This window comes from Buceros rhinoceros, unplaced genomic scaffold (genome assembly GCF_000710305.1).
Source record: "Buceros rhinoceros silvestris isolate BGI_N320 unplaced genomic scaffold, ASM71030v1 scaffold235, whole genome shotgun sequence".
In the NCBI taxonomy this organism is placed as follows: Eukaryota; Metazoa; Chordata; class Aves; order Bucerotiformes; family Bucerotidae; genus Buceros; species Buceros rhinoceros.
In genome coordinates, this window is record NW_010412066.1 from 25189 (window position 1) to 40926 (window position 15738).

Genomic DNA, 15738 nt, shown 5'->3' on the forward strand with positions numbered 1-15738 from the left:
AAACTATTTTAAAAGAATTATAAATGCTACCTTGAAATGCTATCTCTCTAGATTGTCTGATATCTAGGAGTCACTGCAGAACATCCATTCCCAAACTGCACTGAATTAGAAGCTGGGAAATACCAATTCCAACCCCAAGATGCACAGAAGTAAACCAACATGTCGAATTATTTTCCTCCACTTTCAGAATCCATTTTCAGTAAAGGTAAGGATGGCAAGTGATAATAAGTTTCCTTTTGTCTCAGCAGGACACCAGGCAACAGTTCAGTGTGACTCACCAGGGTTGCCCAAAACATAAAGCTTGCTCAGCAATTGGTAATATGACTGTTTACCTACCTAAAGAAAAGTGCTGCTACCTATTTATTTTCAAAAGAACATTCCCTGCAACTTACTCAGTTCATAAGATGAAATTATTCCAGAGAAGAAATTCCAGTCAAGCATGTTTGACAAGTACTTTCACACAAAAATTATAAAGCGAAGGACTCGTCTCAACAGATGTTGAAACAAATGTTGCTGAAGCCAGCAAAACAGGCAGACATGGTGTTCTAATAAAGCCAGGAGCATTCGGTCTGAATTTGCCCTTCTTTAATTCCTGGTGATATTCCCTAGTTGTTCTACAATGGCAACTGTCTCTTGCTGTTGTGCATTAATTAAATAATACTTGCTGAGGAAAAAGAGCTTTTGAGTCAACAAAATATTAAAAGATCTTGTTGTCTCATTTCCTTGCAGTGTGTCTTTCCTTGTTTTGTGTGTCCATCAAGTCCCTCAAGGCTGTCAAAGCTCAGATATGCTTCTGACTGCCCTGTGCATGTCAGAGTTTTCCTAACTATGCCAAGTCACTAAAACAATTTTTTTCTCTTTGCAAATCCTTTTGATGTGAGCTCACAAACTAGGAATGTACAGTTTTGGCAGAGGCTGCTGTAACTCCTGGTCAACAAGATTCATACATTTGCTTCACCTTTGTGTAAGGGAAGTCTCACTGATACTCACTGTGAAATTGTGCTTAGGTCAAGCCTGGTTAAGAATATATGTTATCTTCCATTTTTACAACAGCGGAGTGAGTCAACCCAGCAACAAACCTTCGAAGAAATGAAAAAGGAAAGAAAACTGTCTTAACCTACTTTTCCCCAAGATCAGATCCAAAAGATGTCTTGCCCTACATTCATCTGACTTGCTGTGGACATTCGGATCATTCACTTCATCAGAGCTGATGTCTGAATGTATCTCATCTCAGTAGTCCTAAGTAGTAGTAGTAATGTAGAAGTAGTAGTAGTAGTAATGTAGTCCTAAGGCAGACTCCACTCCTGCTAAAATATACAAGCATTTGTAGCAAATCCATTTCCTGGAGTCCTGCAGGATTTCCATTTAAATTTTTCTTCATACTGTCCCAGCTTATCAGCACCTGCTGCCTCCGACCATTCTGTCAAAAATTGCTGTCTTCTAGAGCTGCAGGTTTTATCAGGCATTAACTTCTGACAGCAAACAAAACCTGCCTAATATTTGACTAGCTTAGAAATGGCTCCTTCATTCAAGCAAAACAGCTACTTCTATGCCTTGGTGAGTAGCATATTTCTAGCAGTATAAAGTGAAAATTAGTCTCATCTTTTACATCACGCCTTATTTTGATGAATATATTTGATATAGTCATCTAAATGGAATTAATACATTTATCTAGTCAAGACTAATTTAAAAATCACACCCCGTTTTTGGACGGATATAGAAGCAGGCCAATAGGCACTTGCTATCTGTTTCTCCCACGGTATTTCTGCACCCTGGCTGGTCTCCAGGACCCAGTGAGCAGTCTGATTCCCATAAAATACTTAACAGTAGCAGCTATTTTGCTAATGTGCCAAAATGTACATTAGTATTCAATTACAGATTTATAAATACTGGTTGAGACTGAGGTAAATTTGAATTGAATATTAGGTAAGTTGTTTTAAAAATATTTTTTTTACTCACTAAAAGAAAAGAATTGTGGTACACAGAGTAGTTTCCTTTTTTGCGGTACTAAAGCAGTAATAAAAAATCGGTTTTCTTTTCAACAATTAAATCAAATAATGTTAGAATCAAAAATATTTATTTCACCTGTGTTTTCTAGAAGATTCTTACACTTATGCTTGTCAATAGTATAGATTTAAGAGTCCAACTAATCTAAAATGTCACAAATCACTTTATACCATAAATGCTCATTTCTATAAAATGAAAAAAAAAAAAAAACATTATGGGGAGCATAAGATGAAGAATTTTCTAATGGATTTTCAATTTTCCTGTCCAAAAGCTTTAATATCACCTCTTAAGATATAGTAAAATTGTACTCCAACAAAAAGGATTAGATTTCAGCATAAAAAATGTCACTGTAGTTATTGTCAACGTAAGTAGAAATTCAACAACTTTAACAGAGTTGTAACTTCTTACAGCAGGACTGAACCTCTAGAACATTAAAACTGTTCAGCACCATGCTGAAGCTTGACTTTGTTACTGCTCGACTTACCATGAGGAACTGAGAAAGCATCAAAGATTTAAAAGAATTCACTCAGCTTTCTGAGAATGGATGTCCTGTTTTGCCAGGACGGAATCACTGGCCTGCCATGGTCTGCAGGCCATCAGCAGTTTGGAGTCAGCCAGGCTGACCTGAGCTGGCTCACTGGTGTGTCCCAGACCACAAACACCACCCTCAGGATAAAGGGGGAAAGTTTGCTGAACGGTGGGGAGCTTCTTGCTTGGGCTGCTCCTGCTCCTCTTGTTTTTCCTGAGGACTGCTTTCCTGTTTGTTGTGAGCAGTGTGTTTGCTAGGCTAAGTATAACTTTCTATACTTTATATTGGTGTTTGGTATTAGTTAGGCTATTTTGTTAAACTCTTTTATTTCAGCCTAGGGGTTTCCTCTCCTTTTCCCTATCCCCCTTCTTGGCTGGAGGGGGGTTGTCAGGTGATAGAGCAACTACTATAGCTTAGCCCTGGATATGGGCTAAAACTAGACAATAGTTTTAGATTTCACTTAAAGCCTGAAAGTTCACTTTGTGAACTACCTTGAATAATTGCTTTAATGACAACATGCCTCAATATGGACTGTGGTTTGTTGTAAAATCCTACATCGCTCAGTGAAAAATTTTAGAATGTATTCTGTCTTCTGGAATGGAACCACTTTTGAGAACACAATTTTTATAATGAACATCAGGAAAAGCCACTTTAGAGAAGTCAGTGTAAAATTATCTTGTTAAGCAGAACTCATGCATTGCCATCACTTTTTGTTTGTGAAAACAGAATATACATTTTAGTAACAAATAGAAAATCCTAGTAACAAAATTTCATTTTCTAGAAAAACCTAAATTCATACTTAGAAGTAAAGACAGGTGGGAAGAAGACAATTATTAGAAGCTGAGAAACCAAGAACATCTGTGCTATGCTAATACATAAGATGAAAAAACCAGTAAGAATACTTGATTTATTTGCATTGTTCATAGCCAGATTTTTTTCTGACAGCTTCTCTCTGAGGTTCACTGGAAAAAAAATTCCAGTTAAACATTTTACAGCATGTAGCGACTACGTAAACCTATAGTGGTTACCAAAGCAGTAATAGCTTTTTTTGCCTGACGCTTTAGTGTTTAACTAGCATTAAAATACATGGATAAACAACATGAAAGACTATTTCAATCAAAGATACTCCAAACTTTTTTTTTTTTCAATAACTGCTAAGTTCATAGTGGATATTCTTATTAGTGTTATATCACAACACACAATTTTATTGTGCATAGTGTTACTTCACAACAGAAGCAAAGTAAACTGATGTTCTACAAAGAAATGTTTGAAGTTAGATAGATGACAACCTGACAAAGGTTTGTTGTGAGACGAGTAACTCCATAAACAGTATTATTTCTTTTATCAGCATAATCCTCTAGCTGTTGACAGTCTTGATTTATCTGTAGTTGTGACCTTTCAGACTGAGGAATGTTGCACTACAGGAATCTGAGAAATTACTCTGAAACATGAGAATTGTTTCTGAAATGTTTTAAATAGCACTTCATCTTTTGTTTCAAATAATGCAGTAAACATTGCAAAACTTGTTTCTTCTGAAAATTAAAGAATTTATTGTCATTGTTAAATACAAACTCTGGATTTAAATACTTCTGAAAGAAAATGAAGTAATTACAGGTGCACATACTATGACATTACTAGAAACAGGAAAAAAAATTCTTTTGGGTACCTAAGTAGGTACCATCACAATATATAGGTACTAGAAATTCACCTTGTTTTCCAGATCCCGTGATTTACCTAGACTCTGTCATTAAATTTCTTATAATGTTTCACTTCTTTGGGGTTGTCAAGACTAATTTAGACAGTGACGTAGCAGCAATTCTTGTAATTCTGAAGTTACCTGACTGAAATGTTTAATTGCTGCTCTTTTGATTACAAGAAGGTCCCTTCCTTACTTTTTCAGTAAGAATGAGGTTTTAGTTTGGGGATTGTTTGGTCTTTTTATTGTTGAGATTTGTTTGGTTTATGTTTTTGGTTTTGGTTTTTTCGTTGTTTTTTTTTTTTAACAGCTAGTAAATCTCTGTGGCAAGTTGTTTAGCAGTTTCATAGGTCACACTTCCCTTAGCAAACATTTTGGCTAATAGTGATTTTCCTACTGTTTTCCCTTTCTTTTTAGGCATTTTTTAACCTGACAAGAAAATGTTAATTATCTGAATCTGATTCTGTTCCTACCTATTTACTGATGCCGATGAACTCTATGTACTATGATAGACAACTAAGATTATCAAATAAATGCCAACCTTATCATATATTTAACATAATAACTTGGTAATTTCTGCCATTTTTGCAAAGGGAAGCCACTGCTTTATGTGTTCTACAGATTGCTCTTTGTGTTTAAGATTTTCACTGAAATATCAAATACCTTATGCAATTTGCCATATTACCATCTTTGTAACACATTTTAAAATCTGCAGTGAATAGAACAATGCTGTGGTGTATAATTGTAGCATATCACTAGTTTACTCTCAGGTGGTTTGGAAGTACGTTGGGTACTTCTATCTTACTTAGCCAAGTGGCACAAGTTCTTTCCAGTTCTTCACGAACTTTGAAAATACTGGCTTTTTTTTTTTTTACTTTGTTATTAAATACATAGGCAGTCTTTTTTTGAGAGGATGGGACAGGGGAGGGAAAGTAGTGGAAGCAGAGTGTTCTTACTACACTTTATATAGGGTTATTTACCATTTACTAGTGTTGTCTACAAGGTACTGAATATCTTCCAGTGTTGGCTGAACACACTCAGCAGCTCGAGGGAGGTGCTTGGTCTCTTGCATGAGACAAACTCCATGTAAATGAAATTATTTTTGACTTCCATGTAAATACAAAGGCTGGATGGTGGGTATTTTACTATTGTCAAATCTTAGTACAGTGAGTAAAATATTCTGATTTCTTAATTTAGAACTGTTTCTCTCAATTTCTTATTATCAGGGGACTTACAACAGATTGATCTGTAAACTAGATATACAAGATATATTGTGTGTTATGTGCTTTCACAACACTTTTTTGATCATCATAGTAACATCTGTTTAAAATTACAAAAGATCTTTCATATATAATTTATATTCTTATTGTTTTCTTTCTTTTAAACTTCAAAGTGTAAAAAAAAAAATACAGCTAGAAATTACTTGAGAGTTAGACTTGCTTTATTGGTTATGATTCAAGTTATCAATTTTTCCAAGTTCAAGTCATAAATACTACAAAATATTTCAGCCTGTCACTGAAGTTCAATTATAAGGTATATCAACAATTAAATAATATTGTAATGAAGTTTGTCTGACCAGATACAGTCAAGTGATTAACCATGTAAAACTGAGATCTCTAACTGCAAAATAATGATTTTTATACAATATATGAAATTTCTATATACAATTCAGATTAATTTTTAACATGATTGAAAAGATAAATATTAAATATTATTCATTCCCCTCCCAAACAAAAAAAAAAAACCAAGCAAACAAAAAACCAAACAAAAAACCAGCCAAATAAAGTCTTTAACTGGCTTTTAGTGATACGTTGTCCACCTGACAGATGGGCTGGATTAATACAGCTCTTCCCTTTGGAGTTTCAATTATGTCATTGGGTGCTCTGTTTCTGAATTACATAACTGTGTTTGGGAGAAACTCTGTCCATCAGAGAAAACCACAGGAAGAATTGGAAACCCTGGGGATCACAGAGCCACAAACAGATATGTGATATGGGGTGTTTCCCCAAATACAGATCAGTATTCTGGAGACATGGCAAGGGTTCATCTCGAAGGACAAAAGTAACTTGGTTCTCATATAAGTGCTTGTTATCCTGGCCGACAGACCAATCAGTGATAATTTACTTTTCAGCTTTCAGAAAGCATAGAGTCAGAGCTCCTGGAGGTTTAAAGAGAAAGGTTAGAATTCCTTTTTTAATTTAATTTCTGATTTCCAAAAATAACCCAACCTAGTAATACAACACACCACAGTGTTTAGGAGTAATATTTGCTTTAGAGGGCATTTGGACTGTTTGAGGAGAAAATATCAGTCCTGGATGGAGTCACATTTATGGACTGAGCCTCAAGTTGGACAGCCTCAAGTTCCTAGCAAAGAGTAGTAGGGGCTAAGCAAAGTTATCTAAACTGGAAGCACATGCAGATGCTCTAACTTTATATGCATCACTTAACAATGTAGGTACTTAAATGAGTTGGACAGATCTTTTTCAAAAGGGGGGGGGGGAGGGGAAAGTCCTATGTGTGTTTAGTTGGTAATACGTGTATAGGAGTGTTGCTTTTTCATAAAACTTGTTTTTCATTTAGTAGATTTCTAACTGTTTTGGAAGGATATACACATTTCATTTAACTTAATATCTCAGGTGGCAAGACTGAGGTAGAGACAGTTTCAGCGACCAGCAAAGCTGCTTTTTTCCCATGCTGAAAGCACACATTCAAAGACACAAATTGCTTGCAGCTGAATTCCAAAATGCTGTAAAGGTCTTACAATATCTGATGATTTCAGGGGGAAAAAAAAGTAAATCCCCATTTGGATGACTTTGAGATCCCACATTACCTGTTCTTTGACACAGTAACAATGCCAGCATCATAGGAAAGCAGTAACTTCCATCAGTACAACATCCTACTGGTTTTTTGTACTTTTGTTTTTTCTTTCAGATTCCAAAGAACATTTCTTCAACAGACCAATAATTTTCACAATATCTTGCAGAGTTTGTTGTTGGCTTGCTTCTACCTCTTATTTGCAGAAATGATAAAAGTCAATCTGAAACTATTTGTGTGCTACCCTCCCGTGGTGGTACAGTCCCCCTGTCACTCAAAGCCCGCTTGAGACCTGAAGCGATTTCTCTCAGATTGCACAAGGTGACAAAACAGAACAACCACAGCGCCTCCTTGGTGTGCTGGCCCCTGCTTTCCCAGCCTTGCACTGCTCTCGCTCTCACTTGGGATACAGTCACCACCTGATAGCCTGGTACATCTGAACTTGGGTCATGATAACCTGGTACATCTGCACATGAGTCAAAGCCAACGGGGGGTGATACTAAACATCAGAAATCAATAAGTTCCAGGCCTGTGAAACTGGCAGGAAATATCAGAATATTTCAATATTTGAGGTGGGCCAGAGTGGGAAAATATCTGATGAAACTGAGTCATCTCAGAGCCTATAAATAGCAACCCTAAAGTAAGACCCTTTGAGCTATTTTGGATCACATCTTCCCTGGGTTGGGACACCTGAAGTCAGGCTTCTCGAGACTCAGTTATCATCTGTTGAGATTGCTGGAGCATCGTGAGTATTTGCTCTCAACTTGGGAAGGAAACCTTAACTATAGGCTGGCCTCTCATTTGTCCACCCCTCGAACATGAGGATGGATGGGTATATATTTCACTGGATCCAAATAACTCTGTGTGTGTGTGTGGTTTGTGGTTGTGTCCATGCATATACTCATATATCTATCTATATATAGGATATCTTGCACTAAGTTAGTGTGAATCTTGTCATCATCAAATCTGTAACTAAGTTGCTATTTTGATTGTGAAATATTCTGATGAGTCATCTTGTTAATTTTAAATTGGTTAGTGATTAAGCACTGCTAAAAAATCAACGCTTTGATCTACCGCTCACCATTAATGAATCTGAGATTGCCGCCTAATCACAACTGCATAGATATTTTCTCCTTCATAACACCTTCATAAAAGAGCAAAGCTATACTTACATTCAAATAGAAAATATTGAAAATGTAGATAGAAAGACATATTGTTAAGACATATATTCTGATTTTTGTCCTGTTTCCCAATAGTGTCATTAACATTTTGAACTTGGCTCTTGCCAGTATGTATATTAACTGCCGTCATCTATGTCACAGACAACATGGCGTGATATGTCAGCTTTACAAGAATAAGGAACTTTGCAGAAGCTTATATAATATCAACTAGACTTCATAATATACATCCATAGTTTCTTATTGCAGTCTGTATATCCCTAATAGGTACTTAATTAAATTAAAAATGTAATTGGGTGTGATTCTGATTGAGTAGGCATGGCAGAATACAAAGAGTTTAGTCTATTTTTAATATCATTAAATTGAACGGATAGAACAGATCCTTCCACAACTGGATAGAATTCAGCTCTGTTTCTCTGGAAAAACTATTTTTAAAGGAAAAAAGAAAACAAATTAACAAAGATCAATAGAAAACTAGCTTCCATCACCTGCTTGGTTTTTGTCTGTTTTGTTTTCCTTGCAATAAATGCCATTTTGGTACAGTTTGGTTTGGTAAAATTTGATTCAGTAATTTGGCTTGAGATGGATTGGATTAGATTGGATTTTATCAACCTTTTTGAGTTTGTCACCAAATCCATGTTAATATTGGGTAAGGTAATAGAAGGTTGAATGAAGTTACATGAAAAACGAAACAAACGAAAAAGCAAGCTATCCAATCAGCAGGCATATTTGTATAAAACAGACAAAGTAAATCAGAGCTGTTGCAATCGGTATCAAATAAACTGTTTTTTCGGTTCTCTTACCACTTGAGAGGCTTCTGCCAGCATGCTCTGTCCAGGGCAATGCAATTTCAGTGCAGAAATGGAACTGGAGAAGGTCTAGGAGAACAGTCAAAGTTATTGGGCTTTAAACTCCCTGAGAAAAGACTGAAAGAATTTGAAATCCTAAAAATCTATATAAAATTAAAATGAAGGTCTCAAAATAGATCAAAAGTACATTAGCACTTCTGAACTTGGTCTCTATGCTCTTTACAAATATTTTCTGTCAATATGCTATAGAAAAAAACCCAAGAAGTAAGATCTCTTGTGTTATCAAACTGTGTTTAAATCTATGAAAAAACAGGTAAAGGCTGGACCGTTCATTCAGGTGGAAAGGAAAGAAGGGGACAGGGTTTTTTGTGGGTTCTATTTGCAGCTATGTGGTTTATCGTGAGCACTATCACCTGTTGTGTTATGTATCTTTCTGCTATTCCAGAGCTACGCTGCACAAGTGTTTGTAAGAAACTTCTGCACCCTGCACAACCCGTCTGAGTTTATTCCGTCGCTTGGCCATATATGCTGTTGGAACTTGAGTCCATAAACTCTCTCATAACTGGGTTGCTAAAGGATCGCCTGTTTGTGATCATCTCCCTTTAACTGCCCTGCGTTTTAACCTTGATCCTATGTTAAACGTACAGTCCTACTCAAAAACAGCCGCGTTAACACAAAAACAGTCTGGTTCGCTTTGATGGACACAGAAGCAGGCCAATTAAAGTGTTTCTCCGCGGGCACGTCACTGCATCTGATTGGCTGTGGAACTTTTTGGCGGGACGCTGTTTCTTTAAAGCCGAGTGCCGGAAAAGAAACGCTTGTCTGCGGTCCTGGACGAGTCGCTACGCGCGCTGCCCCCCCGCCACCCCCCAGGAATTCGCCCATCATCGCTGCTAGTGTTCGAGCTGCTGCTCCCCGCTGCCGGACTGCGGCTCCTGCCCTGGGGGTGGGGGACACCACGCCCGCTCCTCCCCGCTGTTTTCCCAGCCGCTGCGGCGTGTTGCAGCCGCAGCTTCCCGGCCCGGGGCGCTCCCTCCCGCTCCGTGCCGAGTGCCGTCGGCCCTTACAGACTGTGGCACTTTTTTCCTCTATCGCTTTTGTTCTTTTTACCCGCGTTTTAAGCCCCGCTGCACCAGACGCCTGATCCTTATATATATACCTGTTAACATCTTGTTCGGTTTTGTGTATAATACTGTTCTCTTGTTATTAAAGTCGTTTTGGTTTCCTAAACGTAACTGAGGCCTCGCCGACATTTTCTCCAGAATCGGGGAAGAGGCTGGTTGGAGAGAGAAATTGTCCCATGGCTGGTCCTGCCTCGGTGCCAGCCGGGGACATAGCTTCGTTCAGAACAGGGCCGTTAATAATGAACAGCACTGCTGACTAATTCACATCTGTGAATTAGAAGATTAGGTTAATCCAGAAGAATAATTTAGCTTTCTCTTCTGACAACGCAGGCTTTCTGAGGAGGTGTGCCTGTAGCTTATACCCTTTATGTTCAAGCCCTGTTCTCAGTTAAGCATGTAAAAACCTGTTATTTTTTCAGTGATTTGCTTCACAATTCCCTCCACCCAATTTAAATTAGTGCTGTGTTAAGATCATCAGTCCTTCATTAAGCTCACGAAGGGGAGAGAACAGACATTTAAAATGATTATGAGCCAGACTATTCATGGTTCTACCATCTTTTAATTTCCCTTGTATAAGTACATGGGAGGTATGGACACATAGGAGAAACTAGATCATATAATGTGATACAGGCCACTCATTGTATGTTTGTTCTTGTAGGAAACTCATTATCTAGATATTTGCTTTATATATTGGTGTTTAATGTCTATTTCAGTAAATAAGGTTTTTAAATACTGATATTTAGTTGCATAACATGATATCTGAAAAAGCTTTTCCTGTCAGTTTTTTTGAATCAAAAATCCTATCTTCCAGAGTACTTCTATGAAGTGTTGAAAAATTGAAAAAATCCTTCCTTGCATCCTTTTTATCTGTATACATGGCGCTTTTTAATTTCACTGCAGAAATTCTCAAATAAAACTGATTGACAGCACTAATAGTAATTTAAGGTTATTACAATGAGTTTATTGTGGTTGCTGAAGTACATGCTGTCAGGAAAAATAATTGGGCAGTGATCAGTGGAGGGATATAGATAGGACAGTAAGAGAAAGTTAATGGGTCAGCATGAAGAAAACAATGATTTTGCCAGCAAATTGTTGTATTGTAATTTAAACTAAATTATAATTCAGAAGTAGTGAAAAAATTCAATATAACTTGTAGAACTATGATTTTCCCCAGATAAATGTCTTCAAGCAGGCTAGACAAGAGCAGTGGCATTTCACGTAAGAATCCGAGTCAGTTTGACTCATCCATGCATTAGTCTACTAAAGCTTTCAAAACAGCGGTGAGTAACACCTGAATACCTCTCTTGTCCGTGTGCCAGTGTTACCAACATTTCAGGTTCACTAGCAGCCAAACCTTTGGTCAGCATCTCAGTGTCTGAGACATGATTGACCAACTGCATTTAGTGAAATAAATTCAATGTCATTCTTTGCTGTACTTACAGAAATGGAGAAACAAAGCAAGTGGAGGGGTCATTAATTTCTCTCTTGAGAATGAATCTATTCAACTGGCAAATTGTGCCTATTGACAGAACCTCCCCAGGTGAAGGGAATTTATGAAGGGGAGATAGCGCATGAATAACATAATAGCATTTTACCTTGAGAAGACTGGGCCAGTGAATGCTGCAAAAACTTTTTGGTAATGAATAAATACCCTGATTTAAGATTACAAATTGATACAGCAAATACTTTGGTGATAAGGAAGTTATAACATTAAAAATAAGTCCATAAACATTTTATTTGTGCAAATTCAGTGCTCTGAAGTTCTTTAAATATCTGCAGTGCCTGATGGGGCTTTGCTGTGGCTGGGCGTATCAACCCCAGAGGAGAGTGGGATTGTAGATCTTTAGTGTTACCTTTCCCAGAATCTGTCAAATTCTCCTACATAGTTGTTGCTGTTGAATTTACCTTGGGAAAATAAATAATAAATAATTTTAATTATATTTAATTGAAGTCAACTATAACAAATTCACCCAGATTGCTATGAAGCATCATTATTGTTTTATATTTTCCTGAGAGAATTTTTATAAATTCTTGCAAAATTGTCAAGTGCCTCTGAAATGTACAAGGACTGCAAATCCTTTGGGGAGAAAACTACTTGAGGATGTACTTGTCTTACAATAAAAATGTGCATAAATTCACAATTTGATGAAGTCCTGCTGCATTCTTCTGAACTGAATTCAAATAGTTAAAGATGTTAGAAAAATTTTTGATAGTCATGCAAAAAAGGGAATAAAAGGTTACTATGATCCAGCTAGAGATCTCAAAAATGGTCTAACTAGCAGCTCATGAATTTTGAATAAATTTCTGTTAAAATGTAAACTAAAAGCTATGGGAAGCTGTGTTTACTTAAAAAAAGTCTGATGACAGTCACTTCTATGAGCTGTGACTACCATTTCAGTGTTACTTTCTCTATTGTGAGGTATAAATACTCCTCATTCTACTCGTAGTGAGGCATGAGTATTCCAGTTCTGAATGTCATAGTAGTTATTGTTACCAAGTCATAGCTCTTGTCTATGAGATTTATTCCTGTTTTGTTATTCTTTTATAGAGATATTAGAATATGTCACCTATAATCAAATCTAAATTATTATTTGTGCATATGAACTTATTTTCCCTTAGGTATACAAATTCCTGTGAAAAGTTAGATGTAGCTGGAAAATGCTGTTCGTTTACAGACCAAACTATAGCTGTCAGGCAGACGCATTCACTGCTGGTGCTTTGTCAGCAGACAAAAAAGCTTCCTAGCAAAGAAATGAAACTATTACACTGTCAGAGCAAGGACTGCCGGTATAGAACGTCCTTCTCCATCCTTAAGGCTTATGGCAAAGGAGCCATAACCTTTCTGTGCTTTTGCATTCCTTCTAAAGAAGATAGAGTGCCATATGAGTAGATAGTTAGAACTCATAGAGCTTGGAGGGAAAGCTATGGAGACTTAAGCATTTTTATCCTTTCCCATCAGAGCAAAAGACCAAGATTTTTGCATTGAATCTGTGGAAAACAGGAGAGAAATACCTCCATTTAATATAATTACTACCTCTAAGTTATGGTATGTCTCTGGAATATAGCAGACCTCAACTAAGTTCTTTCTCTGTCTGGTTTAGACAAGAGTCTGAAATTTATGTCTCCATTTCCCAGAAGAGGATTTGCATTCCTAGGTTAGTAGCCGAATGCCTACAGATAATTCTTTTGAAGCTCCTACTTTGACTGTGTTTAAATAAATGACTGATCTCAATGACACTGCTGGAAAGAAACTTCCTACAGACCACAGAATTCTTGGTCTGAAAAACAGAATTTCATTGAAATCAATGATGTATGTGGAAAACTTTGGTGCAAAGATGTTTCTTGAAGAAAGAGTATGGTACCAAAAAATGATGTTGACTCTAACACATAAGCCATACATTAAAAGCAGAAAATTCAGACAAAATTTTCAAAGAAGACACTAAAAAATATGGAAAGAAAGGAAAAGATAGGAGCATTTTATTCCTGAAGTATATTGAAAGACATTGCTAGAATTACTTGTCAGCTAATACTGAATTTCCCCTAAGCTTTGGGGAACCAAAAAACCAAAACCAAACCAAAAGTAGAAAACAGAAAACCAAGAAAAGAATCCCTTTACACTCTAAGCTTCATAGAATCTCTTAAACTACACAAATCTATGCTATCTGTATTTTCAAAATATATACATACATCAAGCTAAATGGTGTAGTGTACCAGCTTGTTGGGAGGGGAAAGTAAAAAAGATAAGCAAGGTAAACCAGATATAAACAATAGAACTATGCTCATTTCTACCCTTTTGACCTTCCTCTAATTACTAGCTCCTTACTTTCTGTTTTTCTGTGGTCGTCTTTATCTTTATATATATTTTTATTCTTACTGATAGGGTAATGATCTTGTACTCATGCTTTATTACTGAAATTGTTAAAGAATAAGTGTTCCTCTCTCACAGCCAATGTACATGCAAGTAGGTGAAAGGCTGAATGTCTTCATTATATAAGTGTAAATTACTTGTTCTGGAGGATAGGTAATCCACCTTTATTCTTGGGTATGATTAGAATTGTCACTCAAGTGCTTTGCCATTTGAAATCAAGCATCTTGGATAGTAAGTCTAAGAATTAAAACTAACATATCAACATCAAAGGGAAGAAGGAAGGAGTAATAGAAACAAGAATTGCCGAGGGATTAGCTAAAGGGTCTGTCTGTATAACAGCTTGTGCATGTATTTCTGAGTTCCAGAATATGTTTTCCATTAAATGTGGGAGAGTTTAGACAAAACTCACCTATAAATTCATCTATAATGTGTTTACACCTCTTTTTCCTTTCAACGGATATATAAATGGGCGTAGAAAGTTTTGTTCTTCCATTTTGTTGACTTCTTGAATGCTGTCCTCTATTGGAAAGGTTATGTCTCTGTAGAAAGTTTTTTGAAAAAAAGAGGTTGACATGATGTACCTTGTGTCTCTGGTATATTAGTGTACCTTGTACTGTACCTTGTGTCTCTGTATACTGAAGGCTGTTTTGTTATGCTCTAGTTCTCCAAGTGTGAGCCATGTGCTGTGTTGAAGAAAAACAAAAATATACAATGTAGATTTGTTATCTAAATTTATGAAGCACAGCAGCTCATGAAAAGAAGCTTTTAGACTTTAAATAAAAGCATATGGAAGCACAGGCTTAATCATTTATAGTGAAATATTTTCCTGTCCTACATGTATGAGAGTAAAATTATTTGCAATAATACAAAATTATTTGCAATATTTTATTCAATATATTGAAAAAAATTTTTCCCGAACATAAAGTGTACACTTACAACACCGTACACAGAAAAAAAAATTCTAATGGCATACTTAAACCTTGTGATTACTTCTATAGAGTTAATGAAGCACGTTTAACAATTTCTTGAGGTAGATGCTTAAGAAAAATTTGTTTAAGTATATGTAGCTTTAATTTGCGTGCTACTTCTTGAAAACGCACAAGTCTTTTCCAGGAACATACTTTTTCAGAAAAACATAGGCATACCATTGTTCAAATATAAAGAGTTATTTTCAAAAATCTGTTCCTAGAATTTTTCAGAAATTGAAGTAACTTCATGGAGTAGGAAACTGAAAAACTACCTTGATGGTGTAGTTCTTTTAAAATCCAAAGATATTAGAAGGCTTGTGGTTACTGAGTAAACGCTTTTTTTCCACTCTGGAAAGGGAAATTACTGTATTCTTAAATATGGAAGTTTTTGTAATTACAAAAATTGGATAGTTATTAACTCACATAGTCTGCCTCCGCAGCGCTGCTTTCCTCTCGCCCTGGCGAAGCAGAGAGTCGACAGCTGCTGGGCTGCTGGGCTGCGGCACGGGGCTGCGCTCTCCCGGAGCACTCTCTGCATCTTCTCCTTGCAGGTACATCAGCATATGGCGTGTGGTCATCGGGGCCACCGGCTTGATGCAGCCAGTCCCTGAGACCCAGGTGTGTCACAAAAGCGGCTGCTGGTCCACGAGCACTACAGCAACCTGACGGAGAGCAACGACATCGCACTGCTGGAGCTGGACCAGCCGGTGCAGTGCGGATACTACGTGCAGCTCGCACCCGCCGC

At 36.9% G+C, this 15738-nt stretch overlaps 1 protein-coding gene across 1 annotated transcript in view; it reads left to right on the top strand.

The window, feature by feature from the left end:
• The first annotated feature begins 11728 nt into the window (after positions 1-11728).
• Positions 11729-15738, top strand: part of LOC104493513 — a 6575-nt gene continuing 2565 nt past the window's right edge. The window contains exons 1-4 of the mRNA XM_010136210.1: positions 11729-11793; positions 12777-12944; positions 15421-15544; positions 15626-15700. Coding sequence (XP_010134512.1) covers positions 11729-11793; positions 12777-12944; positions 15421-15544; positions 15626-15700 — 432 coding nt within the window. The remainder of the gene's footprint in view (positions 11794-12776; positions 12945-15420; positions 15545-15625; positions 15701-15738) is intronic.